This window comes from Canis lupus, chromosome 21 (genome assembly GCF_011100685.1).
Source record: "Canis lupus familiaris isolate Mischka breed German Shepherd chromosome 21, alternate assembly UU_Cfam_GSD_1.0, whole genome shotgun sequence".
NCBI lineage: Eukaryota > Metazoa > Chordata > Mammalia > Carnivora > Canidae > Canis > Canis lupus.
This window is the reverse complement of record NC_049242.1, coordinates 21,662,883-21,690,496: the sequence shown is the minus strand read 5'-3', so window position 1 is coordinate 21,690,496 and position 27,614 is coordinate 21,662,883. Positions and strand designations below refer to the sequence as shown.

The 27,614-nt window shown below is 56.4% G+C and overlaps 1 protein-coding gene across 7 annotated transcripts in view; it reads left to right on the top strand.

Moving 5' to 3' along the window:
- Positions 1-27,614, top strand: part of MYO7A (myosin VIIA) — an 84,361-nt gene that overhangs the window by 48,556 nt on the left and 8,191 nt on the right. For 4 of the 7 annotated variants that reach the window (XM_038568528.1, XM_038568530.1, XM_038568527.1 and 1 more), the window contains 25 exons: positions 272-364; positions 2,566-2,660; positions 3,893-3,977; positions 4,584-4,802; positions 5,162-5,269; positions 6,112-6,321; positions 6,696-6,899; positions 7,137-7,313; positions 7,792-7,881; positions 9,297-9,424; positions 11,514-11,640; positions 12,328-12,447; positions 12,971-13,144; positions 13,979-14,206; positions 15,544-15,714; positions 17,697-17,814; positions 18,569-18,695; positions 19,731-20,014; positions 20,934-21,124; positions 21,803-21,927; positions 22,540-22,697; positions 23,644-23,797; positions 25,024-25,179; positions 25,698-25,803; positions 26,937-27,050. In XM_038568528.1, the coding sequence (XP_038424456.1) occupies positions 272-364; positions 2,566-2,660; positions 3,893-3,977; positions 4,584-4,802; positions 5,162-5,269; positions 6,112-6,321; positions 6,696-6,899; positions 7,137-7,313; positions 7,792-7,881; positions 9,297-9,424; positions 11,514-11,640; positions 12,328-12,447; positions 12,971-13,144; positions 13,979-14,206; positions 15,544-15,714; positions 17,697-17,814; positions 18,569-18,695; positions 19,731-20,014; positions 20,934-21,124; positions 21,803-21,927; positions 22,540-22,697; positions 23,644-23,797; positions 25,024-25,179; positions 25,698-25,803; positions 26,937-27,050 (3,762 nt within the window). The remainder of the gene's footprint in view (positions 1-271; positions 365-2,565; positions 2,661-3,892; positions 3,978-4,583; positions 4,803-5,161; positions 5,270-6,111; positions 6,322-6,695; positions 6,900-7,136; positions 7,314-7,791; positions 7,882-9,296; positions 9,425-11,513; positions 11,641-12,327; positions 12,448-12,970; positions 13,145-13,978; positions 14,207-15,543; positions 15,715-17,696; positions 17,815-18,568; positions 18,696-19,730; positions 20,015-20,933; positions 21,125-21,802; positions 21,928-22,539; positions 22,698-23,643; positions 23,798-25,023; positions 25,180-25,697; positions 25,804-26,936; positions 27,051-27,614) is intronic. The other 3 variants (XM_038568532.1, XM_038568531.1, XM_038568534.1) reach the window with 2 other exon arrangements.

Below are 27,614 nucleotides of genomic sequence, written 5' to 3'. Positions count from 1 at the left end.
GCTTGGGTCACCGTGCTCAACTGGCATGGACCTTCACGCACATGGCGAAGTGGACAAGATCAGCGCCGCCAAGTGGCCCCTAGATGTTCGACACGGAGAGGGTTTTACAATCATCAGGCTCAGCTAAGGGTCAGAGAAGGCAGGACTCAGCCAGGGACACACAGCGGGTCGGGGCAGAGCTAGAGGAAGAGTCCTGCCTCCTGGCCTTGGGACGGACACTCAGGCGGCCTTCTCACTGGTCGGGCTGCCCATTCCCTTGTGTACCTCTTAGGACGACCTTCGGGGGACATGCCAACGCATGGCTGAGGCTGTGCTGGGCACCCACGATGACTGGCAGATTGGCAAAACCAAGATCTTCCTGAAGGTGAGCGTAGCCTCTGTCTCTGGCGGCCTTGTGGATCTGTGAAATCCCCATCACAGTGGGGACAGGGTCCTAGGGACTTCTGTAGAGAAGCTGCACATCAGGTGGGTCAGTGTGTGTGTGTGTGCACACGCGCGTGTGCCGGGGTGGGGGGCTTCGTGATCTTCCTGCCCTGCTGTCTGTGAGAGGGAGGGGGGATTAGGCCTCCTCCGTGGGGGAAGGGAAATTGGTTTTAAGACCAATTTAAAATCTGGTTGGGGGGCAGTGTGAGGCCAGAGGTGGTTCACCAGGGATCCAATCAAGACCCTGCCCTTGGACTTTGGGCAGCTCGTTGGCCCTTTCTGAGCCTCATTGTCCCCTCTGTGAAATGGGATGTGTTTGGGGCTCTTGAGTATACCTTTAGGCCCCCTCCTAGGATTTTCTGCCTGGCAGGTTCATCTTGAGCTGCCCCCCTCCCTCTGTCCTCTGCAGGGGCCTGTTCCCACCCTCCCCAGAGCAGCCCCTGGAGCTCAATGGGGCTGGACTTCAGGATGGGGCAGTTGGAAAGGGGGTAGGGCTGGGAGCAGGAAGCTGGGCCATGCGGCATCTTGGCCTTGGAGTAGAGTTTGCTGGGAGTTGGCGGTGGCCCTGGCAGCTGCAGCAGGGACAGCGTGACCTCCCAGCCCGCCTTCTTCCCCTTTTCCATTTCTGCTGTGCTAGATTTCTGTCTGTCCTGGGCGATGGACGGCTCCTTCCTCTAGTGGGTGGGTGGGGCCCCAGCACTGGGGATAGCTGGAGGGAAGGAAGGAGCCAGCCCAGAGCTGGAGGGAATCTGGGGTCTGGTCTAACTCTTCCTGGCTTGGGGGATGTGGGCCACTCCCTTCGTTTCCCCAGGCCTTCATTTCTTCATCAGAAAAATATGTCAGCCATTCCCTGCCTGCACAAATCACTACTATCATATGCAAAGCGTGTTCTTTGTGCTAGGCCCAGGTGGGGCTTTTTGTCCAGGATCCTTTTTTTTTTTTAAAGATTTTATTTATTAATTCATCAGACACAGAGAAAGAGGCAGAGACATAGAGGGAGAAGCAGGCTCCCTGCAGCGAGCCTGATGCAGGACTCGAACCTAGGACCCCAAGATCACAGCCTGAGTGAAAGGCAGATGCTCAACCACTGAGCCACCCAGGTGCCCCCAGGATCTTGTTTAGTCTTCACAGTGGCCCTGGGACATAGGACTGTCACACCCATTTCCAAGGCTCAGCGAGAAGTCAGTTGCCCAGCAGGTGCACCGACCTGGGGTGGAGAGCAGGGCTTCTAGCCTGTGTGGGGAAGGGAGGAAAGGTGGGGAGCACGATGGTGTCCAGGGCCAGACAGTTCTGAGGACTGTCTTCATCCTCACCTTCATCTCTCTGGGCTCTCCAGAAGATTGCTGTCTTTCGAGAGCCCCACACATCTACTTCTCATTCATTCATTCATTCATTCATTCATTCAGACAGCCTGGGCTGGCTGCTCCTCTGCTAGGTCACATCCACAGTGATGTGGCTGCCCTGTGAGACTCAGCCACTCCAGGGCAGGGCCCCTGCCTGCTTGGTTCACTGCAGCCCCATCCCAGCACCCAGCACAGTGGTGGCACATGGAGACCTTCCCTTCATCCACACTGAATGCATGAGGAAGTTTTGTCTAATCAAAGTGAGGGTTGGAGGCCCAGAGCTGAGAAGAAGGGAGACCTAGGGAAGTCAGCAGGACCTAGATTATGGAGGAGACCAGGCTTGAACCCGGGAACCAAGGGTGTCACTTGAAGGTCGCGATCAGATTTGTGTTTTAGGAGGGCCAGAGCAGGAACGACAGAGGCCAGCAGAGGAATGGCAGTGACCTGGCCTAGGTCAGGGATTCATGTGACAGAGACATTTGGAAGAGTGGGGGCTTGGGCAGAGATGGCCACAGGGATGAAGCCAGTGTGTGCATGGTGGGCTCTCTGACCCCATCCAGTCAGATTAGCCTCCTCCTGCTCCATTTGTGTCACTTCGGCCTCCAAGAAACAGCCACGAGCTGGGTCTGTCCCTGGCACCGTGGGAGGCTATCCCATGGCCAGAGCAGGGAAGGGAGCCCTTGGCCTGGGCTCCAAAGGGAGGAAGAGGGGGACGCTGAGTGGGGCAGCCTCAGCTCTGGACTGAGCTGGGGGCCCTGTGAAGAGGGTGGGGGTGCTGCTCAGGAGCCCTGCACTCCAGGACCACCACGACATGCTGCTGGAGGTGGAGCGGGACAAGGCCATCACCGACAGAGTCATCCTCCTCCAGAAGGTCATCCGGGGGTTCAAAGACAGGTGTGTGTCGGGATCAGCTCCCTCATCTCAGCCACATACAGAATTGTGTGCGTGTGCTTGGCTTGCTTCTGTCCCCCTGCGTGAACATTGGGAATGACCACGTACACCTCTGGGCACACACAGGAGCAAGCGCACCTGTGCACAGCATGCACACATGATCATGTGGACACTGACAGGCGCACAGACATGTGACTCACAGACCCACCGTGCTGTGTATGCCCAGTAACGCAACGCACTCCCCTCCATACAAGCACGCACGCACAGATATATGAGGCACACAGGTGGACGCTCCTGTGTCTCAGATGCCTGATGAAATTTCCCAAGGAGGAAATTTGAGATTTTGTAAATCACAGAATGTGTTCCCGATTCCATGTAAAGGGCATGTGTACAGCTGTGACAGTTCATAATTAGTCAGGGGTGACTCAGGAATGTGATTTAGGAACCACAAAACTCTGCAATCTGCCTCTGTAGCAGTACGTCTGGTCACTCTCTCCCTCCCTCCACCTACCATCTGTCCATCCATCCATTAGTTCTTTTGTCCGTTCATCTGTCCACCCATCTGTCCATCCCCTCCCACAGCTGCTCGCTCACTTATGTGTGCCCACGCACCAGCTCGCCGGCTCCGTCACACGCCGAGCTACCCATCCTTCACTCCTCCTGAAGTGTACACACGGTGTCCTTCTACATTCAGCAGACATCTGCTGTTTGATGTGTGGTCTCTTTGTCCTCTATCAGGTCACAGGTGACTGTCATCCCAGATGAGCTGCCTCTTGTGTGAAAGGGAAGTGAGCACTGTGCTCACTCAGAGTGCAGCAGAAGACAAGGGCTCTAGTCCCCAACTCATCGAGTGTCACTTTCCTCATCTATAAAATGGGGAAGTTAGCAATAAGTGACGTTCACAGCGTTCAAAGCTTCTAATCTTTATAGTAGTTCATTTACTTATAATCCATACATTTACTCATTCAGTAAATGCCTTCTGAATACTGACCTCAATGGGCTTGTGTGACAAGCCTGTGAGGCAGATGGGGCAGGTGTTATTGTACCCACTTTACAGATGAGGAAGCGGAGGCATAGAGAAAGTTATGTATGCCTTTGCCCAAGATCCCATAGCTGGGAGCCGCCGAGCTGGGACTCAGCCCTACCCTCCTGATTCCGAACCCCACCAGTACCCTGGCTGCCTCGGGGGCTGTTTCTCTGCTCTGAGGTCCTCCTGTATCATGCCGCTGTTTCAGATCCAACTTCCTGAAGCTGAAGAATGCTGCCACAGTGATCCAGAGGCACTGGCGAGGCCACAACTGCCGGAGGAACTATGAGCTGGTGAGCCTCTGGCTGGGGGGGGGGTGGTGGCGCTCCTTGCCCTGCAAGGCCTTTGAACCGGCCAAGTTACGGTTGCCGTAGCAGCAGGATGTGCCTGTGCCCAGGCCTGGTCGGGCCCCCTGCCCCAGCTAGTCTCTACTGTTCCTCCAGCCCAAAGTCCACGTCTGTTGCTTGTGGTTTTTCCCATCTGGTCAGCAAAGTTTGTTGCTTTTCTTCTGGAATGTTTTGGTGGGATGTGAGCACCTGGGCTGTTAGAGACCGTGGAGGCGGCTGGGAGCAGGCACCAGGCGGACCTTTGCCGAGTAACTGGGCTGCAGCCTGCACTCGGGGCTGGGCAGACAGGCAGGAAGGAGACCGGCTCCTGGGCTGAGAACGGGGGTCCATCGTGGGGGGGCCCCCTTCCCCTCAAGGGAAGCCAAGGCCACTCCCTAGAAAAGTTTTGTCTGAGAGGAGACAGAGCTTGACTCTGGGGAGCCCTAGTCTGAGAGAAGACGGAGCCGTGTCTTCGGGATGCCAGTGAGAGAGGAGCCCCGAGCCGTGCCCACCCGTGGTCAGGGCCAGCCTGGCGCGGGGGCGCAGGCTCTGAGCTGGCCGGTGTCCTCGCAGATGCGGCTGGGCTTCCTGCGGCTGCAGGCCCTGCAGCGGTCCCGGAAGCTGCAGCAGCAGTACCGCCTGGCCCGCCGGCACATCATCGAGTTCCAGGCGCGCTGCCGCGCCTACCTGGTGCGCAAGGCCTTCCGCCACCGCCTCTGGGCCGTGCTCACCGTGCAGGCCTACGCCCGGGGCATGATCGCGCGCAGGCTGCATCGGCGCCTCAGGGCCGAGGTGAGGGGTTCGGAGTCCCCCAGGTGTGGGGTGTGCCCTCTGAGGGGCGCTCTCCGCCTCAGGCAGGCAGGTCATCCCTACCTGTCAGTGGAGGCCCACACCGACAGAGGGGATCTGGGACCGTGCCTCCTCTGGGGAGGGCACAAAACTGGGATCAGACCCCTTATTTTGGTCCTCCCAGTTGCTCTCGTGAGGCTGCTTTGGCTTTGGGAATCAACAATGCCCCCACCTGCTGTGTGACCTGGAGAAATTCTCAGATGCCTCAGTTTCCCTATCTGCCAAATCATTAGTCAGGGTGGGGTGGGCCAGAGCCGGCAGGAAGCCCCCTGATGGTGCCCATGGGCTGCCCCTGCCCTCAGTACCTGCGGCGTCTGGAGGCTGAGAAAATGCGGCTGGCAGAGGAGGAGAAGCTCCGGAAGGAGATGAGTGCCAAGAAAGCCAAGGAGGAGGCCGAACGAAAGCATCAGGTGAGCCGCGTGGCCCAGCGCCTGGGACGCTGCTCGCTGGCGGGTCATGATCTGTCCGTGCAGCCTGCCTTCGCCTGCGCCTTGGGCGCTTGGTCCTGTCCTGGGGCCGAGGGGCTGTGGCTCCAGAGCAAGAGGGCCAAGCCCTCAGGCACACGCTTCCTAGCTGGGAGATGACACGTGGATAAAAAGCCCGAGCTGGGGGGACAGTACCCAGTGTGGCAGCCCCCGGCCGCATGTGGTGGCTGAGTGCTTGACGTGGCAGGGGGCTCTAAGTGTAAAATAAACTCTAGGTTTTGAAGACAGTAAAAAAAAGCAGGAATACAAAAATATCTCAGCACCATTTAAAAAATGTTAATTACACGTTGACCTGATATTTCGGAACTATCGGGTTAAATAAGATATATCCTTAAAATAAATGTCCCTATTTCTTTTTACTGTTTTAAACGAAGCCGCGACGTACGTGGCTTGCCTTCTATTTCTATTGGACGGCGCTGGGCCAGAGCCCCCACCCAGCCAACGGCCGTGGATTTCTGGGTTGGGGTGGTCCCCTCCAGCTGTGGGGCCAGAGCAGGTTCTCCCGGGAAGAGGGGGTTCCCAGCTACGCCCTGAAGGGCAGGCGGCATTACTCCAGGCTTGTCTGGAGGCTCCTCTCTCCGCCCTGGACGGCGAGGGCTGGTCGGGGGGCGCCGAGGATGGAGAAGCGGGAGGCGCAGTCCTTCCCAGCTGTCGGGACCTCCGCGGAGGTTGGGACGAGGGCCTGGCCACCACAGGGGTTCTCTTGGGCTCCTTGAGGAGGGCTTGCTCCCTGAGCCTGCGTCTCCTGTGTCACTCCAACCTCTCAGGAGCGCCTGGCACAACTGGCTCGTGAGGACGCAGAGCGGGAGCTGAAGGAGAAGGAGGAGGCCCGGCGGAAGAAGGAGCTCCTGGAGCAGATGGAGAGGGCCCGCCACGAGCCCATCAACCACTCGGACATGGTGGACAAGATGTTTGGCTTTTTGGGGACTTCCGGCGGCCTGCCAGGCCAGGAGGGCCAAGCACCTAGTGGCTTTGAGGTATCAAGCTGGGGACAGGGGCTGGGGACAGGACAGTGAGATAGCCCTCCCTCCTTGTGCCTCTTTTCATTAAAGTCCACCTCGTCCCCTCTGAGCAAAGGGCAGCAGTGATGACATGCGGCTCCTGCAGCCCCTGACCCTGTCCAGCTGTCAGTTTGCCATGTGACCTTGGGCCAATCACGTCTCTCCAGGGCCATTCACAAACTTTTCTTCGTGTGTATTGAGGGCCTACCGTGTGCCAGGCTCTGGGCACTAAACAGGGTGACATACAGTCTCTCCCCATGTGGAGGAAGAGCTGGCCCCATAGGGACAGCTCTGGGGGGGCTTTGGCCCAAGTCTGCTCCCACGGCAGGGAACCCCTCTGGCCTCCTCAGGACCTGGAGCGTGGGCGCAGGGAAATGGTGGAGGAGGACCTGGACGCAGCCCTTCCCTTGCCTGATGAAGATGAGGAGGACCTCTCCGAGTATAAATTTGCCAAGTTCGCTGCCACCTACTTCCAGGGCACGACCACACATACCTATACCCGGCGGCCACTCAAGCAGCCGCTGCTGTACCATGACGATGAGGGCGACCAGCTGGTGAGGGCTGGGCTGCGTGGGTGCCTGGGTGGTGGGTCCCCAGTGGACGGGTGGGACTGGGGCTGACTTCACTCTGGTACTCAGCCTGGCCCCAGGCCACATGGGCCAATCTCCAGGAGCAGCAGAACACCGTGAGCCCTGTGGCCCTCTCCGGCCCTCTCCCCAGACCCCCAGGCTATTTTGATGGTTCTGCAATACATTCCGCTTACACCCTCTGATGCCCGGTTCTGCCTCCAGGCAGCCCTGGCGGTTTGGATCACCATCCTGCGCTTCATGGGGGACCTCCCTGAGCCCAAGTACCACACGGCCATGAGTGATGGCAGTGAGAAGATCCCTGTGATGACCAAGATTTACGAGACTCTGGGCAAGAAGACCTACAAGAGGGAGCTGCAGGCCCTGCAGGGTGAGGGTGAGGTGAGGCTCAGCTGCCACCCACCCACCCTGGTCCCTCCGTGTCCTCCCAGGCCAGTCGGAAGGGCTGCCTGGCATCCCCAGGGGCCTCAGCAGAAGGAGCATCCTGAAGATTGCCTTTGCCTCACCTCCCTGACCCCCACTCTCCTCTGTCTACTTGTGGGAACAAATATGTACACGCTGTATAAACTGCAAAGTGCAGATCGTGATTGGGTGAGGCCTTTGTGGTCAGAGCCAGTGGCAACACTGACTCACTGGGAGGCACTGGGCCGCATACTACACTTTTCTGAGTCTCTGTTTTCCCATCCATCACCTGGCTGGTGGAGGGTAGTGGGGGATGAGAGGGTGGCTGTGTGGGGTGTCCCTCATAAATGTTAGCGTGGAGGTGAGTTCACCCTCTAGCTGTAGCTCCATTGGCAATTGTCCTTGTCCTCATTTTTGGGGCCCAGTCACTTGGCCCTGAACCCTGTTTGGTCCACAGGCCCAGCTACCGGAGGGGCAGAAGAAGAGCAGCATGAGGCACAAGCTGGTGCACTTGACCCTGAAGAAGAAGTCCAAACTGACAGAGGAGGTTAGAGCAGACCCTGGGCTGCCTTAGGAGACCCAGGCTGGGGCCAGGTTGAGCTCAGGGACCCAGGGAATTGGGAACAAGAGCAACCACTGCCTGTTGTCAGGGGCTTGGGCTGGGCCGTGAGAGGAGGGACTGGGCAGGCAGGAGTGCAAAGAGGAGGGCCATGAGCTCAGGCTGGGGCCAGATCAGGGAGGGCTTCCCAGAAGAGGGGACTGGAGAGCTGGAGAGGACTGCAGCTGGCACATGGTGAAAAGGGGGACACTTCCTGCCAGGGCAGGGAAACCATTGCATTTGATCAAAGGACCTTTCAGACACTGCGAACTTTCTGTGGGTAAGAGAGCCCATGGGGCGTTAACCCTACTAATTTGTTTGAGCTCTCATTTAGTCACCTTGGCTTTTCTGAGCACCATCCTGTGCTCTAGGACTGTGCAGGCTGGGAGGACAGCAGACACTAACCAAGGCATTTACAGTGCACGGGACCAGCTCCCCCACCCCCTACATTCCTACACATCCATCCCTCTGCTTAAAATTCCTCCTTCTTCTCTGCCTGAGGTCCTCTCCTCCAGGAAGCCTGCCCAGACCCCTTTACAGTAGACTCAGGCTCCTCCTCAGGGTTCCCGCAGCCTACTTTGCCTCTCCCATTGTCCTCTTCCCCTCCTGAGGTTCAAATCCAGTTCTGCAGCCACGTAGCCCCAGGTTTGAATGCTGGCTCTGCCACTGGTTATCTGAAGGGGCCCCGGGGGTGGGGAGGTGATGCCCCCTGGTGGGCTCCTGGGAGGATGGCATGAGAGCAGAGCTATGGGTGCTCCACAGGGGTGAGGGCCTCCTACACCCCTCCCACCTGCAGGGGCACCCTCTCACTCTGGGGTTCCAGGCAGGGTGCAGGTTGGTGCTGGTGTGGAACCAGAGAGGAGAAACGCATCTGTAAGAACCCAGGCCTGGGGCTGTTCACACGGAGGCGGAGGCACTGGGGATTGGTGTTGGTGACTGGGTAGTTGGACCCTCGGTATAAATTGGGTGTCAGGGTTGCGTGTGGAGTTGTGGCCCACCAGGGAGAGGTAGGTGCCCCACCAGGAGCCAGAAGGGCAGGTTCCGGTCCTGGCTGAAAGGGCTCCCCTGGGGTAGGGAGTAGAGGGTAGGGTCAGGGAGAGTGCAGAGGAATCTTGTCCATAGTAGGTGGCACCGGGCCGGTGCTGCCCAGCTGTCTGGGCCAGTAATGGACCCAACGTCAGTTCTGCACAAGATGGGAGTAGGACAGGGCCAGGGCTGTGACAGTGGTGGGGAGCCAGCTCTCTGGCCATTCTCAGGATCTGCTCTCCAGTGGAGTGGGTAGCCTCAGACATGAAGCAAGGCCCTTCACTTTACCCTGCCTGGTCCAAGCCTTGTGCCCGCCCCCCCACCCCCCCCCGGCCCAGGTGACCAAGAGGCTGCATGATGGGGAGTCCACAGTACAGGGCAATAGCATGCTGGAGGACCGGCCCACGTCCAACCTGGAGAAGCTGCACTTCGTCATTGGCAACGGCATCCTGCGGCCTGCGCTCAGGTCAGTGCCTGAGGGGCCGCTGGCTAGGGGGGTGCCCAGCACTTCCCAGTGTGGCCCTGAAGGACTTCTGGTGGTGGGAGTTGTGGCCTTGTCACCTTGGTGGCAGATGAAGCAAACAGGCCTGGGTTTAGCTCCGCTGCCTACTAGTCATATGACCTTGGTAGAGTTATTTCATCCCTGTGAGCCTTAGCTCCTTCATCTGTAAGGGGGGAATAATAATAGCACCTACCTCATTGACTGGTGGGCAGATCACATGATGGAGAGTGTGGAAGACAGGACCCACATGGCGGGCACTATCGCTCTCGTTATCCAATGCGTCTCCTGCTTGAAGCCCATTCTGGCCAGCTTACCTTTGGTGCACCCAACCCAGGCCCATGGGCAGAGTCACTGTGTTTAGCGTGCCTGGGAACCCTGCATTTGGGTTCCCCATCTGGGCCCAGCAAAGGCCTTTGTTCAGGTCTCTGGGGTGTTGGGGAGGGGATGGACTGATCTAAGAGTCACCAGGAGCAAGAAAGGAATCAACTGAGCTAGGTCAGTGGAGGGAAGACAGATAGGACTTTTTTGAGGACTCTATCTGCCCAAGATGGTCGGTTAGGAGAGCTGATCCCACAAACTTGTATATATTGGCTGGGAGGACAGCAGGATGGGGTTGGGGCAGGGTAATGAGCCCATTTTACCAATGGAAAAAACTGAGGTCGGGGAGGGGAAGAGACTTGCCCTGGGACCCTAGCCTCCCAGACCTCCTGCTTTCCAGTCAGGCCCCCTTTTGTTGCTGCCTGAGGCCAGTTACTACCTCACTGGAGATGGTCAGGGTACCTACCCAGGGTCACCTGCCTCTCAGAAGAAAAGGTAGCTGCCCAAGGTGTGTTGAAGGGGCAAGAATTTGCCTCCAGCTATCTCACCGTCAGACCTAAAGCGGGCAGTCCTAGAGAGCGTCATGCCAGGAGCCCCGGGCGGAGTCAGAAGGCCGGGTGTTGAGTCTCTGAGGGACCGTGGCTAATCCCTCCCTTCGCTTGGCCTTAGCTCCCAAGTGTAGGTGAGAAGCTTTTATTGGGCCATGATGAGATGGGGAAAATATAAGGATGTTTCTCAAGCTAAATTTGATTTATTGAAAGAACTGTTCTTTGTTCTGAGATATTAAAGTTACATTTGTTTTATGAAACGACTGTGGTACAGATAGTGAGCAGATCGTACGTGTACGGTATGTTTTAATTGACCTTATTTGTTATGATAAAAAGTGAGCAACCTCAGAATTAATTTCGAAGTTGTGCTGGCCCCTGAACCCTGGAGATTGGGGTGCCACTGACTCGATCATCCCTCCTTCCTGCCCAGGCCAGCCCCTCTTCTGGTGGTCACTTGGTCACAGAGGTCCTGACCTTGGCCCTCAACAGGCGGGCAGTTAGCGTTTACTGAGGATTTCCTAGGCTAGGTGCTTTATAAGCTGTGGCTCATTTTTCTTCACAGAAAGCCTATAAGGAAGATATTATCATTTCCCTTTAAAGTGAAAACAAAACTAAACCAAAAACTAGCTTCATTGCTTTGATCTGATTACAAAAGTAACGCACGGCCACTTAAATAGCGCATTTAAACATTATGGAAATACATCAAGTGAAAGTCAAAGCTCCAACCCACTCCATCTCCCAGAGAAGGTCCCCAGATGTGGTTGCTGTTTGTGCCCTTCCGTTGCCATCAGCAGAAATTGTACCTGCTGGGCTCCGAGACTATGGCCTGGGCTCCGAGAGGGGAACTCACCTGCCCAGGCCACCCAGCTGGTGAGGGACAAGGAAGGGACAGTGCTTCTCATCAAAGTGCTCACCAGTGGCTGTGGCCACTGTGCCCCAAGCAGGAGGCACCCCCCTCTCTGGATCATGGGGACCTGGCTGTGGATCTGGATTGGAGTCAGGAACATGCTCCGTGCCTGATAAACCTGCCTCCTGGGTGGCTCCGCAGCCTTCCCCAGCCGGCCCCAAGGCCCCTGCCCCGGGTGGTCTTGGGCAAGTTGGAGAGAAGAGCCGGTGTCCCACCTGTGGCCGCCCTGTGGGAGCCCCGGATTGGTTCCCTCCGCTCCCTCACTTCCCCACCTGCCTAGGGATGAGATCTACTGCCAGATCAGCAAGCAGCTCACTCACAACCCCTCCAAGAGCAGCTATGCCCGGGGCTGGATCCTCGTGTCTCTCTGCGTGGGCTGCTTCGCCCCCTCCGAGAAGTTCGTTAAGGTAGGGGGGCTTGGCCTCCTGTGGCGGGAAGGGCATCAGAGGACGGAGCAAGGGGAGGAAGCTCGGAGCTTGGCAGTGAGGCCTGGCCTGGGCCATCTCCTCTGGGCCTGCACTTCCTGCTGCCTTGTCTCCACCTTCCTCCCGGGCTCCCAGCCCTCCACTCTCTTCTCCCTTCAGCCTCTCTTTATTAATGAAGAGACTGAATTTGACAGCATTGCCTGGACCCTCCCCTCACAGTCCTGGAGCAGGCATTTCAGTTGGTCTCGGGCCACTCTCTTGACTGCCTCAGTGCCAGGCCCTGAGTGTTGGCGACACAGAGACAGGGCAGGTCACAGCAGAGCCAACCCAGCTGGCCAGGGCTGTGAGGGGGAGAGTGCTCACCCAGTCAGGAGTCAGGGAGGTGGGCCCTAAAGAAGAAGGAGCAGTTAGGCTAGGTAAAGAGAGGGGAAATGACCTTGGTAGAGTTATTTCAAGGTAGGTAGGGGTGGCCTTGCTCCACCTGAGATGCATGGACTTGATCCCAAAGGCAGCAGGGTGGAGCCCAGCAGGGGAGAGGCGTGGGTGGCCAGGCCTGGAGCAGGTCCGCAGTGTGGTAGGAGGGCTGGAAGTAGGAGACCTGCTGAGGCTGCTGTGATGGTCTCCGGGGGAGGCTGGAGAGGAGGCCCCTCAGCTGGTCTCTGTCTGTAGTACCTGCGCAACTTCATCCATGGGGGACCACCTGGCTACGCACCGTACTGCGAGGAGCGGCTCAGAAGGACCTTCGTCAATGGGACACGGACACAGCCACCCAGCTGGTTGGAGCTGCAGGTATAGCCCATGGCCCCACCCAGGCATTCGAGGGTGTGTGTGTGTGTGTGTGTGTGTGTAGTGCGCTTCAGTGCCCCAGAAACATTCCCTGCCTTAGGATTCTATGGTTCTTCAAGTTCTGGGATCCCAGGCTGTTGGAACAGGAAAGCACCCAATGGACTCCCATCTGTTTTATAATCAGAGTGACTTGGGCAGGGGGTTCCCCCTGTGTCTTAATAGCTTCCTCTGTAACAGCAATAATGCTACTCATTTCACAGGGTCTTGTGATGGTTGCACAATGTGAGGGCAGAAGCCCCCCAGCCTCCTTGGCCCCAGTGCCCAGGCTCAGGTCTGTCAGGGCGGGGAACACCGTGGGGCCCCCTGGGTGCCTGCGACCAGCCACAGGTGGCATCTTGGTGAGATGCTGGGGTCCAAGGCTGTGGGGCTGCTCTGCCCCCTTGGGGAGCAGGGAGCCAGGAACCTGCAGCATATGAACTGATCTGAAGTGAAAAGATCCCCACAGACCCTCTTTGGTCATTTTCAGGCCACCAAGTCCAAGAAGCCCATCATGTTGCCTGTGACATTCATGGATGGAACCACCAAGACGCTGCTGACCGACTCGGCAACCACGGCCAAGGAGCTCTGCAATGCACTGGCTGACAAGATCTCGCTCAGGGACCGCTTTGGCTTCTCCCTCTACATTGCCCTGTTTGATAAGGTACGGCCACCCTGCAGCGCCCCCTCCTGGCACCACCCTGGCTCCTGTTCTGTCCGTCTGCCACGCATTGATTCCAGACAATCTTGGGCAGTTGCCTATCTTCCAGAGCCTTCATTTCCTCTCAGCCACTGGTAGCTCTGCCTCTGCCCAACTCATTAGGACTGTGGAGAGCACCTAGAAGTCTGCCAGCACAGTGTAGACGGAGACCTAGGGCTCCCTTCTGTCAATGTACCTGGGCTGAGTCAACTCTTCCTTGGTACCAGAGAAAAAACATGACAGAGAGAGACCGGGGGAGCATGCAGCTACCTGGCTCTCTGAGATTCAGTTTTCTCATTTGCAAATGGGAATATAAGTTACTGTCAGGTTTCTGTGGTGGTTTCTGTTCACTTGTTAGTGACCACCTGGAGTGTGTGCAACCCTGGGCACACCTGGGCCGGGGGATGTGTGATTCTGCCTCTACACTCAGCAACATCACATGCAGCAGAGGTGTCTGCCCTCCACTCCCCACTCAGGCAGGTCCAGGGACAGAACCATGTTGTCCGACAGATGCCTGAATTTTTCTCACTTACAGATGCCTCTTGTGTTTTCAGTGACCATTTGTCCATCATTTCACACAAGGCTTACACTAGGAAATGGGAATGCCCATTTGGCTGTGCTGACTCAGAGCCCACGGCTGGGGTCCAGAGGTCTGGTCTGGTTCTTGGGTCATCTGGACATGTCCCTGCCTTTCTGAGTCTCAGTTTTCCACTTGCTCCAGGAGAGTTGGTGGCTCTTTCTAAGTCCTTCCCTGCCTGCTCACCTTTCTCTCGCTGACCTCCAGCCCTGTGCCCTCAGGTGTCCTCCCTGGGCAGTGGCAGTGACCACGTCATGGATGCCATCTCCCAGTGTGAACAGTATGCCAAGGAGCAGGGTGCCCAGGAACGCAATGCCCCCTGGAGGCTCTTCTTTCGCAAAGAGGTCTTCACGCCCTGGCACAACCCCTCCGAAGACAATGTGGCCACCAACCTCATCTACCAGCAGGTGGTGCGAGGGGTCAAGTTTGGGGAGTACAGGTGTGAGAAGGTGAGTGACTGCGGGGCAAGTCTCCTGCCTGAGCCTGTTTAGCTCACAGCCCTCCGTTTTCCAAATTTGGGCTGAATGTTACTGTCTGTGACCTACCATTAGCCTATGTGGAGGTTAGCCTGGCTGAGGCTTCCTCTAGAGCAACACTGCCTTGGGGAGCAAGGGCTTTGAAGACTAGTGGGAACTCTGCTGGTGGAAGGTCTTCTACTCTGCTGTAGGGCTTGTGCATGGTACAGCCTCTGTGCTTCAGAACATGCTGTATTGTTCTGCTTTCATCCAGAAAACCTTGTTCTAAAGGAGTAAGAGATCTACTCGTTTAGACCAGAGTTTGTAATTGTGTACTCTGTTAGTCTCCTTCTAAGGACAGGAGTGATATGGAGTAACTCGTATTGTGTTATTTTATTTTTGATGGTAGTGATGATGGTTCTTATGGTGCCTATGATTCTACTGGTGCTTGTGATGGGGGGATAAGGATGGACGTGATGGAAATGAAGGTGGTGGTTGTTGGTGGCAGTGGTGGTGATGGTGAAGCTGATGGTGGCAAGGGCAGTGGTGATAATCATGGTGTTGGTGATGGGGGGGACAGTTAGTGGCCCAGGATGGTACCAAATTGGTGATGGTGGCAATGGTGTTGGTGATCATGGTGGTGGTGAGCTAATACCCTCACAGAATGCATGAGTACAGCCATGTCAATTGTTAAAATTCTGAAATGCTTTGAACTGGCTGGGAAACATCTACTGCCTTCAAGACACCCAAGAGCCTTTCTCTTTGGCCTCTTCTGCCAAAGCCCCAATGAGCCCCAAGTAGATATCACCAGGGCTGCCTGCTGTGGCATCCTAGGCAGGGAAGGGGCAAATGCCCAGTACCCATCATCTGGCCCTCTGAAGCCTCTGTAGCTTAACCTCCTTGTCATTCACTACTTGGACCATCCCAGGGTGGGGGGGTGATGGTGATGGAGATGGTAATGGGATGCCCCCCTTCCCTTTGACAGTACCAGCAGTACCCAGGTACCCCCCTTCTCCAGGGCAGCCTGTCAGCCCAGATGCTGTCTCTGGGTCAACCACCACATTTCCAGCGGACTGGCTGACCTCTCAGTGTCAGCTCATGTGCATCTGTGCTGGTGCTGAGGTGACGCGGGAGAAGACAGAGGTGTGGCTCTGCCCTCAGGGATTTTATGGTTCCACCAAGCAGACAAGAACTTCTGGGGAGTCAGTGAATGCACGGTTTCCCAAAGGCTGGTCGACAGCTATAGGAGGCAGGGCCCTGGAGGCCTCAGTGGTCTGGAAGGGCTTCCCAGAGGGTGTGTGAATAGCACCCTCCCCACTCTCTCCACCTAGGAGGATGATCTGGCCGAGCTGGCCTCCCAGCAGTACTTTGTGGACTATGGCTCCGAGATGATCCTAGAGCGCCTCCTAAACCTTGTGCCCACCTATATCCCGGATCGTGAGATCACGCCCCTGAAGACGCTTGAGAAGTGGGCCCAGCTGGCCATTGCTGCCCACAAGAAGGTAGGAGGGTGGGGCAGGGTCTTGGAGGAGGGGCTCTCTGGTGACCTGGGCTGAGAGGCAAGGACCCAGCCAATCAAAAGGGTCACAGCCCTCACTGTCCGCAGGGTTGCTGGGAGACAGGATGGCACCCTCTACCTCCTGCCTCCTAAGCAGGCTTCCTCCACCATGGATATCAGTTCACTTGTGTCTTATGCTGTCTACTCTGGGCTGGTGCCAGGGACACTGAGACGGATCAGATCCAACCCTGTAGCCTCATAAGAGAAACCATGGGTCCAAGGATATTGGGGGCCCCTGCTCCTCCTGGCCTGGCAGCAGCCACCTGCTAGACCTACGGCTCAGGGGTGTTGGTGCATGCTGGAAGAGCTTCTAGGAAATGCACCCTCTTTTCTGTCTAAAAGAGCTCGGGCCCAGCTTCCTGCCTGGGGAACTTTAGGTACAGACCCCCTCGGCCTCCTTGTTTGAGTCCCCAGGTAACGAGCCCTGGGTAGCTCCCTTCCAAGCTAAGGGGCCTGCCCAACTAGTAGAGGAGGGGTGGTGTGGCTGCTCGAGGGGACCTGCAGGCTCCTCACCTCCTGGCCCTCGTTGTATAAGACCAGAGTCATCTCTGCACACAAGTTGCCGAGGAGCTCTGCAGACCAGCAGTCTTTCACCCTTCTATACTGCACGCCCTCTTCCCTAACCCTCTGTGCCTTCCCTGGTGAGCTGCCCACAAGCCTCCACTCTTCCCTGAACCTGCCCCGCACCCTCTCTACCTCTGGGTCTGGCTCCCCCACCAGGTCCTCTTCCACCTCCCATCCCTTGCAGAGGAAATACATGTTTTCCCTCCATCCCTCTGTCTCTCTGTCCAGGCAATGTCTTGTCCCTCACTTGTCCACCTTGTCAGCCACTGAAGCCCATCCATTCCACCTCCCAAACAGCTTCCGTCCCTCTGACTTCCCCCGGGGCCTCCTCTGTGTTCACTGCCATCATGCACATGGCACATGGCACATTCCAGACTAGGTACCATTGCTCATTAATTTGTTCTGTTTGGGGTGCTCACCATGGGGACACAAATGTGAAGAGGACAGAGGTGCCCTTCAGAGCCCACAGCTGAGCTTGCCATGTCTCCCCCTTGGACCAGAGCCTGTTGGCCTGTGGGAGTCACATCCCTGGACCCGTCTTCTCGTGGAGTATACAAGTCAGCTGTAGAGCTGTGAGTTAGCATGGTTTTTAGGGTCAGAGGGGTAGAAACATTTTCATCTGGAACAATTTTGAACTTATGGAGAAATTACAAGTTCAAAAACCTAGAAGCATATACCCCTCCACTTCACCCAGACTCACCAGGTGTTAACGTGCTGCATTTGCTTTATGATCCTCTCTCTCCGAGTAGGCACGTGCCATTTCTTCTGACCCTTGTCCTCTCCTGGAAGAGCACTGCTCCGGGCCCTCCCAGCACACGGCATGCATATGTGTCTTTGTCCATGTTTGAGTCCGTAGACGATAAACACTATGGAGTTCATTTTGATACATCCCTTCAATTCTGCTCCAACACCACCAAGTTCTTAATAGGGCTCTGAGGGATATCTTTAGATAATGAAATGCTAGTGCTTTAGTTTCTTGCCAGCAGCTTTGCATTATCTCCTGGCTGCTCCATCCCTTCCCTGTGCTGCAACTTTCCTCACTCCCTCCTCCTGGTCTGGCACACACACCCCTGCTTAGCCACACATGTTCCCATGTCCCAGGTGCTTCCCACCCACCCACAACTTCGGGGTTGCACACATGCTGGCTGCAACTGTGGGCTTTTCCGTCCCGGCTGCACTGGGAGCTCCCTGCAGGTGGGACCTGTGGAGTGATGGAGGTGACTGGGCTGATGGCTCAGGACAAGGCCATGCGCACAGGAGGGTACCATGGTTCCAGGGCTACTCCTGGCTTGGGGGCACAGACACTGGATTTCCAGACAGAGCTTCTATGAAGTCTTTCTTCCCCTGTCCATGCCCCTCCAGGGGATTTATGCCCAGAGGAGGACTGATGCCCAGAAGGTCAAAGAGGATGTGGTCAATTATGCCCGTTTCAAATGGCCTTTGCTCTTCTCCAGGTTTTATGAAGCCTACAAATTTTCAGGTACTCCCTCAGCCCTCCTGCCTCCCCATCTTCCTCCATGCCCTCTCCCACCCCTCACTCCATGGCTCTAGCCCACAGTGGAAGGAAGGGATGGCCTGAGCCAATGTCCCCAGCCATCTGGGTTCCTGCTGGGAGGGTTGCTCATCTTTCCAGGTCAATGAACAGAGGGGGTCCTGCCTCCCCATAGTCCATGTACTCAGCAACACTCTGCATTAAACAACTGAATGACTGCTAGGATAATTAAGCACCTACTATATATGGAAGCAGGCAGTCCAGAGTATAGGCTGGGCTGACTCTGAAGCAGGGCGTGGATGTAATGGAAACAAACCCACACCAGGCCATTGGCTCAGCCATCCTTGGGTCCGAATTACTGGGCATCAGCTCCATGCCAGGCTCCATGCTGGTGCTGGGCTTCGTAGAATCACCAAATATCTAGCTGGAGGGAACCTTGGGGCTCAGTCGACCCTCTCTCTATAGTCCACCTCACTCCAGGGCAGGGACCTGTCCAGAGCTGCAGAAAGACAGGGCTAGGTCTTTCAGAGCTAGGTGAATTTCCTGATTTCAGGGCTCTCTTCCCACTGCCCTTTGAATTTTGACTTCTAGGGAGGTTGTGCTCTCCGAGGCTCAGTTTCCCCATTTGTAAATGAAAGTCAGCATGTTCCCCCTCGCTACCTCCCTAGTGGGTATGAGGACTGGGGAGGGCTGGGCTGTGAGCGGGGCCACCTGCCTCTCACTGCCATGGTCTCTGCCGCAGGCCCCAGCCTCCCCAAGAACGACGTTATCGTGGCGGTCAACTGGACAGGCGTCTACTTTGTGGATGAGCAGGAGCAGGTGCTCCTGGAGCTGTCCTTCCCCGAGATCATGGCTGTGTCCAGCAGTAGGTTAGTCTGACCCCTCCCACATTGCACTTTAGTGCAGAGCAGGGATTTGTCCAAAGCTGTACAAAGACCAGTGGCAGGGGGGTGTCAAACCCTGTGTCCTGATTCAGTGCTGTCTGAAGTAAAGAGAGGCAGATGGACGCACAGATAGAAGGGAAAAGAGAGGGCTCCTGGAGCTTTCCTGGGGGTCACAGGGGCCTCTGAGGGGGAGCCATGGCCTCATACAGGAATATCACTGTGGTGCAGAGACATGCAGGGAGCTGTCGTGGTCACATGTGCTCGAGCAGCTTGTGCTGTACTATTTCAGGCGCCTCCCTGCTGATCGGGGCAGGGGGTCTTTATGGGGTGTTAATGGTCATTCAGAAATGGGTGTGGGTGGCTAGGAGGACAGTCAGGGGCAGTCAACTGTGTACAGAAAGAGCCTTGCCTGGGATTCAGGGGCCCAAGTGGGACTCCCCTCCATGCCCTTCGTCGCTCAAACAGCTGTTAGTACTTCCCTACAGTGGTGAGACCAATGGGAGAATTCTTTATAAACTGAAAGCTGTAGACACACTAGAGCAGTGCAGGGGTAGGGGGTATCTTGGAATAAACTGCTATTCTCAGCAGGCCCTCCCTCAGTGATCCGAGGCTTACTGGAGTGCCTCTGGGCAGTGTCTGATGTGTGCTGGGGCCGGGCACGTCCAGCTCTGACCAGGCATGTGCTAGGTACAGGGGATGAAAATAGATAAGATAGACCTTGCCTTCTTGCAGCTTCCTTCAGTTGAGAGATGAGATAGACATGGAACAGGCTATTTTAAAGCAAGGACCAATGTGATGAGGGCTGTGGGAGGGCAAGGAGGACTTCCTGGAGGAAGCAATATCTAGGCTGAGATCTAAAGGGGGAGTAGGAATTAGACAGCAAAGGGGAAAAAGGCTGGGCTCTTGCAGGCCTTGCTCCGGACTGTGTGTGACTTCGGCAGGGCCATGTCTGACTCAGGCCGAGCTGCGTCTGACCCTGGCTGGGCCGTGTCTGACTGGGCTGGCCTTGGTCTCCTTCAGGGAGTGCCGTGTCTTGCTCTCGCTGGGCTGCTCTGATCTGGGCTGTGCTGCGCCTCACTCGGGCTGGGCAGGACTGACCCCGGCTGGGCCCTGTTCTCCGTGTTGGTCCTGCAGGGGAGCAAAACTGGTAGCTCCCAGCTTCACGCTGGCTACCATCAAGGGGGATGAGTACACCTTTACCTCCAGCAACGCTGAGGACATCCGTGACCTAGTGGTCACCTTCCTGGAAGGGCTCCGGAAGAGGTCTAAGTACGTGGTGGCCCTGCAGGACAACCCCAACCCTGGTGAGTGGCTCCTGGCACAGGCCGCCAGGTACCGGGGTCAGGGGCACCAAGCAGATCACCAGGCACTCAGGACTGCCAGTGCCTGTTACCACCCTTCCCCAGATGCCCTCGGCTCCACCTGGACTGAAAGTCAGACTCTGCACCTTCCATCTGTGCCCCATGGGGCATCGTCCTCTCCTGGTCCTTCCATGCTTATCACCTGTCACCTTCTCCAGGTGACGTCAGGGGTTCCTCCTCAGTCTCCAAATACCCACCAACTGTAGATGAGAACAGCAGTAACCGCCCCCTGACTGAGCACACCCCAGGCCTCCTAGTCTCTGGGCAGAGGAGAGGACAGAAATAAATTCTGGAAAGGACAGAAATAAAATGGACCCTGGCCGTACTCTCAGTGGGGAGAGGGGCTGGAAAGTGACAGTCCCTGGGATAGTGCAGTGACCAGGGAAGCCCAGAGATGCTGGGAATCTGGAGGGGAGACCCCCACATAGCCTGGGGTTCGGGGAGGAGGTATGTGTGGGCAGAGTGTTTGAGGCAGGGAGGAGAGCACAAACAGAGTACAGAGGCTGGAGAAAGCAGGTGTGTCTGGGAAGCGCAAATGGTATGGTTTGGCTGGAAGGGGTGAGGTTAGGGAGGAAGGGCAAGAAGTGAAGTGGAAGAAGTCAGGAAATCCAGCCCACAATAGCCTTGTGAGCATGCTGAGGATGGTGGGCTTTCGAGCAGAGGAGTAGCCCGTGCAATGGCCATGTCTGGTGAAGGGCTATGGCAAGGTAGAGGCAGGGTGACCAGTGAGCACGCATGAGAGGGATAGGGCCTCAGTTATTCAGTGCGGGAGGAACAGCTTATGGGTCATCAACCCAAATAAAGATGTTCTAATCCAGCCTCTCTCTGCCCCCACATGGCCCTGCTCACCTCCACCTCCCAGCGGGGGAGGAGTCGGGTTTCCTCAGCTTTGCCAAGGGAGACCTCATCATCCTGGACCATGACACAGGGGAGCAGGTCATGAACTCAGGCTGGGCCAACGGCATCAATGAGAGAACCAAGCAGCGTGGGGACTTCCCCACTGATTGCGTGTATGTCATGCCCACTGTCACCATGCCACCGCGGGAAATTGTGGTATGTGGCTTGGGGGTGGCAGATGGATGGGAGTCTCCTCTGGGCCTCTCTCTGTCTTCTCCCTGTATCTGTAAAATGGAGTGAGGAATTAAAATAGATTCATGGTCTGCAGTTCTGTGAAGATGATCTGGGGGTCTCACAGGACCACCAACTTCAAGTTGGGGAAGCTGTCAAACCGGTGCTGGGTGGGGAGTGGCCTAGAAACTGCATCAAATGAGGAACTGCCGAGGGCGAGGGCTGGGAGGAGAGTGGGCAGGGAGACATCACCTCGCACTATCTGAAAAGGCAGTGCGGGCAGAGCAGGGAGGGGAGGCCGAGGTTCTTCTGGATCACAGCACTGAAGACTTAAGCCTGGCTTTCCAGGCAGCTGCTGAGCTAGACTGACTGGGCAGTTTTCACACTACACCCCCATCCCCCTGCTTCATCCAGGCTTTCTGACTGACCCAACCTGGTTCAGACACAGAGTGTTAAGGAAAGGATCCTGAGTGCAGCATGATGGAGACAGCAGTAACCTCAGAGATCACAATCAGCAAAAGGGCTCCCAGGGTCACCATGGGGTGAGGGTCATCCCCATGGCAGGCAATCTTCCCCACTCCAGAAAGCTCTGGGCTTGACTGTGTTGATCTTGGGGGCCACACATGAAGGGCTGACCTCAGACCCTTGTCTCTTGGTCTCTAGGCCCTGGTCACCATGACCCCTGACCAGAGACAGGACGTCATCCGGCTCTTGCAGCTGCGCACAGCAGAGCCTGAGGTCCGCGCCAAGCCCTACACGCTGGAGGAATTCTCCTATGACTATTTCAGGTGATGGGGAAAGGATAGCGGGGGACCCAGAGAGTGAGCTCTAGGCTTCTGCTACTCTAGTCGGTGTGTTGGGGTTGCCCTGTGATGCTCCTGTCTATGAGCAGGGCCTGGGTCAGAGGGAGCAGGAGGGTACTTTCTGTCTATTGAGATGACCCTTCTTATGTCATTTTATCCTTCCTTTATTTAAGATATCGGGTCCTGGGCACTCACCACTCATGCCTGCACCTTCCTCACTGACTCACAGCCCTGGTGGGGAGATAGGCTCGAAACTGTGCAGCTGTGATTCCGTGTGCCCAGTGTTGTGATGGGGAGGCTGGGGTTGGGGTGGAGACAGAGGACAGGCTTCCTGGAGGAGGTGGCGGCTGAGCTGGGCAGGGGATGCCCCAGGTGGAGGAGTGCTGTAGGTGGCACATGCCAAGGCCAGAGCAGAGAGGAACAGAGGGGAGGAGGCTGTGGAGGTGGGCCAGGCTGTCTTTCCAGGGAGGCCAGGTGACCCACCCCAGGTCACCCAGTGTATCAGGGAGGAGTGGGGCCTTCAGCCTCCATTTACAAGTGGGGTAGGAGTGGATCTTACAACTTGGGGGTCAGTCAGTGCTGACTGTGCTGCGTCAGGCCCCCACCCAAGCACACGCTGAGCCGGGTGATGGTGTCCAAAGCCCGTGGCAAGGACCGGCTGTGGAGTCACACACGGGAGCCACTCAAGCAGGCTCTGCTCAAGAAGATCCTGGGTAGTGAGGAGCTCTCACAGGAGGCCTGTATGGCCTTCATCGATATCCACACCTGCAGGGGTGGTCACCGTGGAAGGGCAGGGCAGGGGCCACAAGGAGGGGGAACCCCAAGGTCGGTGGGTGGTGCTGGGCCCCTGACTCTAGGGTTTTTATCCAGATACCTACTTCCTTCTGACAGAAGGGCCAGTTGGGTCCTGGACAGTGTAGAGGGATGTGGATCCATTTGCCTGGCACCTTGCAGCATGCAAGGGGATGCCTCATCCATTATCTCCTCTGACTCTGTCATTCCATCCACAGACGTGTCCATCGTCATGTGCTAGGCCAGGCATGGAGACATAGTTGTGAGCAGACCCAGGCCCTGGCCTCATGGTACTTACAGCTGAAAGGGCAGACACGCTGATGGGGGCCAGGCCACAGTGAACTGATGTGGGCCTGGAGGAGGCCAGGATGGCCTCCTTGGAAGAAGGGGTATCTAGGCTGAGATCTGACGACTGAGTAGGCCCTAGTCAGTCAAAGGGGAGGTAGATGGGGAGTGTTCCAGTCAGAATGAGCATGCCCAAAGGCCCAGGATCACAAAATGATTCAGCACAGGTGGAAAGCAGAGGTATAGAAGGAAATCTGAAGATGTGGGCTGACTAACAAAGGGTTCCCAAGCTCTGTTGAGAAGCTTGGACTGTAGCCCAAGGCCATGAGGAGCCCCTAAGCAGTGAGGAGTCAAGGCTATGATCTGGAACATTCATCCTGGTTGCTGTGAGGACTTTGGATGTGGATGAGGACCTGGGCTGATGTGGGATCAGTGGTGAAGAGGTGGCCAGAGAAGTTGAGGAGAGGGAGGGCAGTAGGCATGGAAAACAGGGTGGGAGGGTTGAGTGAGTAGTCAGAGGCCCAGGGCCACACAGTTGGGTAGGGGCAGACCCTATTAGAGAGTGTGGCCTCTTGGGCCAGTGTTCCCCCATTGGTCACAAGCCTTTCCTTGACGGCTCCTCACCCATGCTCAAGTACATGGGCGACTACCCATCCAAGAGGATGCGCTCTGTCAATGAGCTCACTGACCAGATCTTTGAGGGTTCTCTAAAGGCTGAGCCTCTCAAGGATGAGGTGTATGTGCAGATCCTGAAGCAGCTGACTGACAACCACATCAGGTGGGTTGTGGGGGAAGGTGGGGGAGAGGGGCGGGCTCCCCTCTAGTGCTCACAGCTGAAGGGCATCTGAAAGGTCCTCTACCCACCATGACAGGGAGCTGTCTCCCTCCCCAGGCAGCAGCTGGCCCTGCCTGGCAGCAGTCCTTCCTTGCTCAGGGCTGGGAGCTGCCCTCAGGCCCCCTCACGTCCCACCTCTGCTTCAAGGCCCAAGGGAGTCTGGTCAAGAACCCAGAGGTGGTGGCTGTGTCCTCTGAAGCTATCTCCAAATTTAACAGCACCAGCTCCTCCTAAACTTCTTGCCACTCCCTGCCTGAACCTCCTCTGGACACCCCTCCCCAGCCCAGACTCCACTGTCTGCCTGCAGACTGTTCTTGAGCAAGTGTCCCCAACTTGGCATGAGCTGCATTGTGCTGGCTGGCAGTTGGAAGCTCTGGCTGAAAATGCTCATGGGCTGACAGCATTGAGTCCCAGAGTGTGTCACTTCCTCCCTGCTGGGCTGGACGGCGGCAGGAATGGGAGGTCAGGCCCAGGTTAAGTCTCAGAACCTGAGAGAAACCCCACCGTCTCCCCTTACACTAGATCCTCAACTCCCTCCTCAGCTTTGCCATTTTCTGCACCTCTTACAAAATCCACCATTGAACCATATATTGGGTCTTTTCGCGCTGCCAAACCTTCATGCGTGCTATGCCCAGTCAGCAGTTATCTCCTTTCTTGCATATCCGAATTTGCCTCAGCCTTCAAAACCTAGATCAAATGCCACCTCCTTCTAGAAGTCCTCTATGCTTCGTTCCTGTCAGGCCCAAGGAGCTCAGAGTGGTGCCCGAGGAGCCCAGGGACCCATCTAACTGTGCCACTCAAAGAATGAGTTAAAGAGCTTCTGCCAGAATACAAATCACACACTGCTTCCTTCATAGGAAGGAAGTCTTGCTAAGAAAAAAAAAATCTTAGCTGAACCAAGAGTGTTTGGTTGACATTCTGGCATGAGCACCTTACTTCCATGTTGCTGCTGTGTGGCCCGGTGTGGGTTGGCCAGCCACACTTTGAGTAGCACTGACCATCCGGCTGTCAGGGAGGTGGGTCTGTGTTGGGTCTTCAGAAAAGTGGTGGGGGTCACGGCAGACATGTGCTGCCATGGTGAGGTGCCGAGGGATGTGCAGCCCCTTGGGGGACTCAGACCCATGACTGGCCTGTGGTACCCCTGCTGGACCCCACACCTCTTCCTGCAGGTATAGTGAGGAGCGAGGCTGGGAGCTGCTCTGGCTGTGCACGGGCCTCTTCCCTCCCAGCAACATCCTCTTGCCCCACGTGCAGCGCTTCCTGCAGTCCCGCAAGCACTGCCCTCTCGCCATCGACTGCCTGCAGCGCCTCCAGAAAGCCCTGAGGTACGGCAGCCCATGAGAGCAGAGGGAATGGGCAAAGAGCCTGGGGCAGGTGCTGGGATGTGTTCCCAGCCAACCTGAGCTTGCGGGTGTCCCTTGCGAATGAGGACGTGCCCACAGAGCAGGTGGGACCTGTCCCTGGGGTCCCACGGCTGTCAGCCTGCCAAAGGTTGCACATAGTGCCCATGCTGGACGCTGATTGCGTCTGGCTGCTCAGAGGGGCTGGTGCATACCTTCCAGCCTACTGGGGAGGCAGGCACCTGGGCCGCAATTCATATTCGGCAAAGGCCACTCTTTCACTTCCTTCCGTTCCCTCCACAGCCCTGGGGGTGGGTACTATTCTCCTCTCATTCTATGGCTGAGGAACTGGAAGCCTTGAGATGTTAAGTGACCATCATCTGGTAGGAAGTGGTGGACAGGAATTAGAAGCGGGGTCAATCTCCAAAGTTCCCTCTATTCCCTGCTCCCCATGGCCCCATGAACCCAACAGGCTCCTGACAGCCACCCCCCCTGGTTTTCAGAAATGGGTCCCGAAAGTACCCCCCACACCTGGTGGAAGTGGAGGCCATCCAGCACAAAACCACCCAGATTTTCCACAAGGTCTACTTTCCTGATGATACCGATGAGGTGAGGGCTGCAGGCTTCTTGGTCACTGGCACTCCTGAAGGACCAGGCTCCCTGAAGGACACAGGGACCCCCACATTTGCTCCCACCCTCCTGCTCCTCAGTAGAGTCAGGGCTCAGTTGAGAGAAACTCTCTGGGTCAGGAGATCTTGGCTTCCGGGTCTGACCTTCTATTGTCTCCAGCAGCTTCCTTGAAAAAAATCATTCTTCCCTGTTTCTGAGGAGGCTCTGGCTCAGAGAAGAGAAGATTGCTCCCTCCCTCCTAGCTGTGCTCTGTGCTGATGCTGCCTTCCTGCTGCCAGCCCTGTACCAGGGCACAGGCCCACCTGCCTCCACCCCTCCAAGCCTCCCTATTGCCCTGAGCCCACTTTCCTGCAGGCCCCTTTCTTCCTCCTCACCTGACCTGATTGTAGGTCTCCTTGTCCAAAGGTCCTATTTGTCTTCCCATCATGCCCAGTAGGTCAGGCTGCTTTGTGACCTCCACTCCCTGCCCCACCTCAGCACAGGGGCTCATTCACATAAATGATTCCAGAAATGAAACTTTTAGTTTCAAAAGCAGTTTTGAAATTTGCCTAGAGGCTAGAGGCTTGGAAATGCCATGATCGGATTCTAGTGATAAGGACAAGAAACTAACACATCCTTCCCATCCCTCCAGTGGATGGAACCTTACATGGAGCAGTGCCTCCCCACCCCTACCCCAGGCTATTTCTCCTCTCTTCTTTCCTCCCCTTTCTGGAATTTGCTTTTTTCTTCCTCCAGCCTCTTCTCTACTCCCAATCACCTCCCCATCTGGGCTCCCCTGGCCTCTCAACCCCCTTCCGTCTCCTCCCCCCGCCCCCCCGCCACCACCACCATGCTTGTATGGGCCAGAACCCTGGAACCCTGGAAGCAGAGGCCAAGTCCACTTGGAGGGTTGGGAAGGACACAATCTGGAAAGATCTGGACAGGAGTTAGCTTCTTCCTTTTCTTAGAGGCCATGCCCAGCTCTAGACCCATAGGGAAGCCCCTCGCATGGAGGGTTCCCTCTGGGAGGGGAGGGGGCTCAATCTTGTTGCAGGCACAGACAGAGGGGTGCAAGAAGCCCCAGCAGAGGCCTTGCCAGAGCCAAGTATCCCTCCCTACCCCCCACTCCCCAGGCCTTTGAGGTGGAGTCCAGCACTAGGGCCAAAGACTTCTGCCAGAACATTGCAGCCCGGCTGCTCCTCAAGTCCTCAGAGGGATTCAGTCTCTTTGTCAAAATTGCAGACAAGGTAGGTCATGGGTCACTGGCTTCCTATCTGACCACTGTTGGTCTGTGTGTTGGAACATTTGCTTGGTCGTGGGGCAGCAGGGAGGGGAGAGAGAATGAGGGAGGAAGAGAGGGGAAGAGAGAGATGTGCTTGCATGTGGCATCTGACCGTGCCCCTCTCCTCCTTACATCCCTGCAGGGACCCCCTTACTTGTAGCAGCTTCCCCTAAATCTCTTCTGAGCCATGACAGAGCATGGCCCCAAACCTCTTGGGTGGTTTATGTTCTGGACACACCAGGCTCATCACTCTGCTGCAACACGCATGTACTTTCCAGATTTGATTTGACTGGTCCCTCAGCTGCCTTGGGGAGGCCAATTGATCCTTTGAAATAATCCTTGAAATAGCCCTTGAAAGGAGGGTGATTATCCCCACCTAACAGATCACAAAACCTGGACTTAGGAAGGTTAAGTAACACATTCAAAGTCACACAACAAGGACACAGATGCACATAGGTCTGACTCCAGAGCACAGGTCCCTACCACCATTCCATACTGCTCTCCACCACTTCTGTGTCCATGGAGGTCA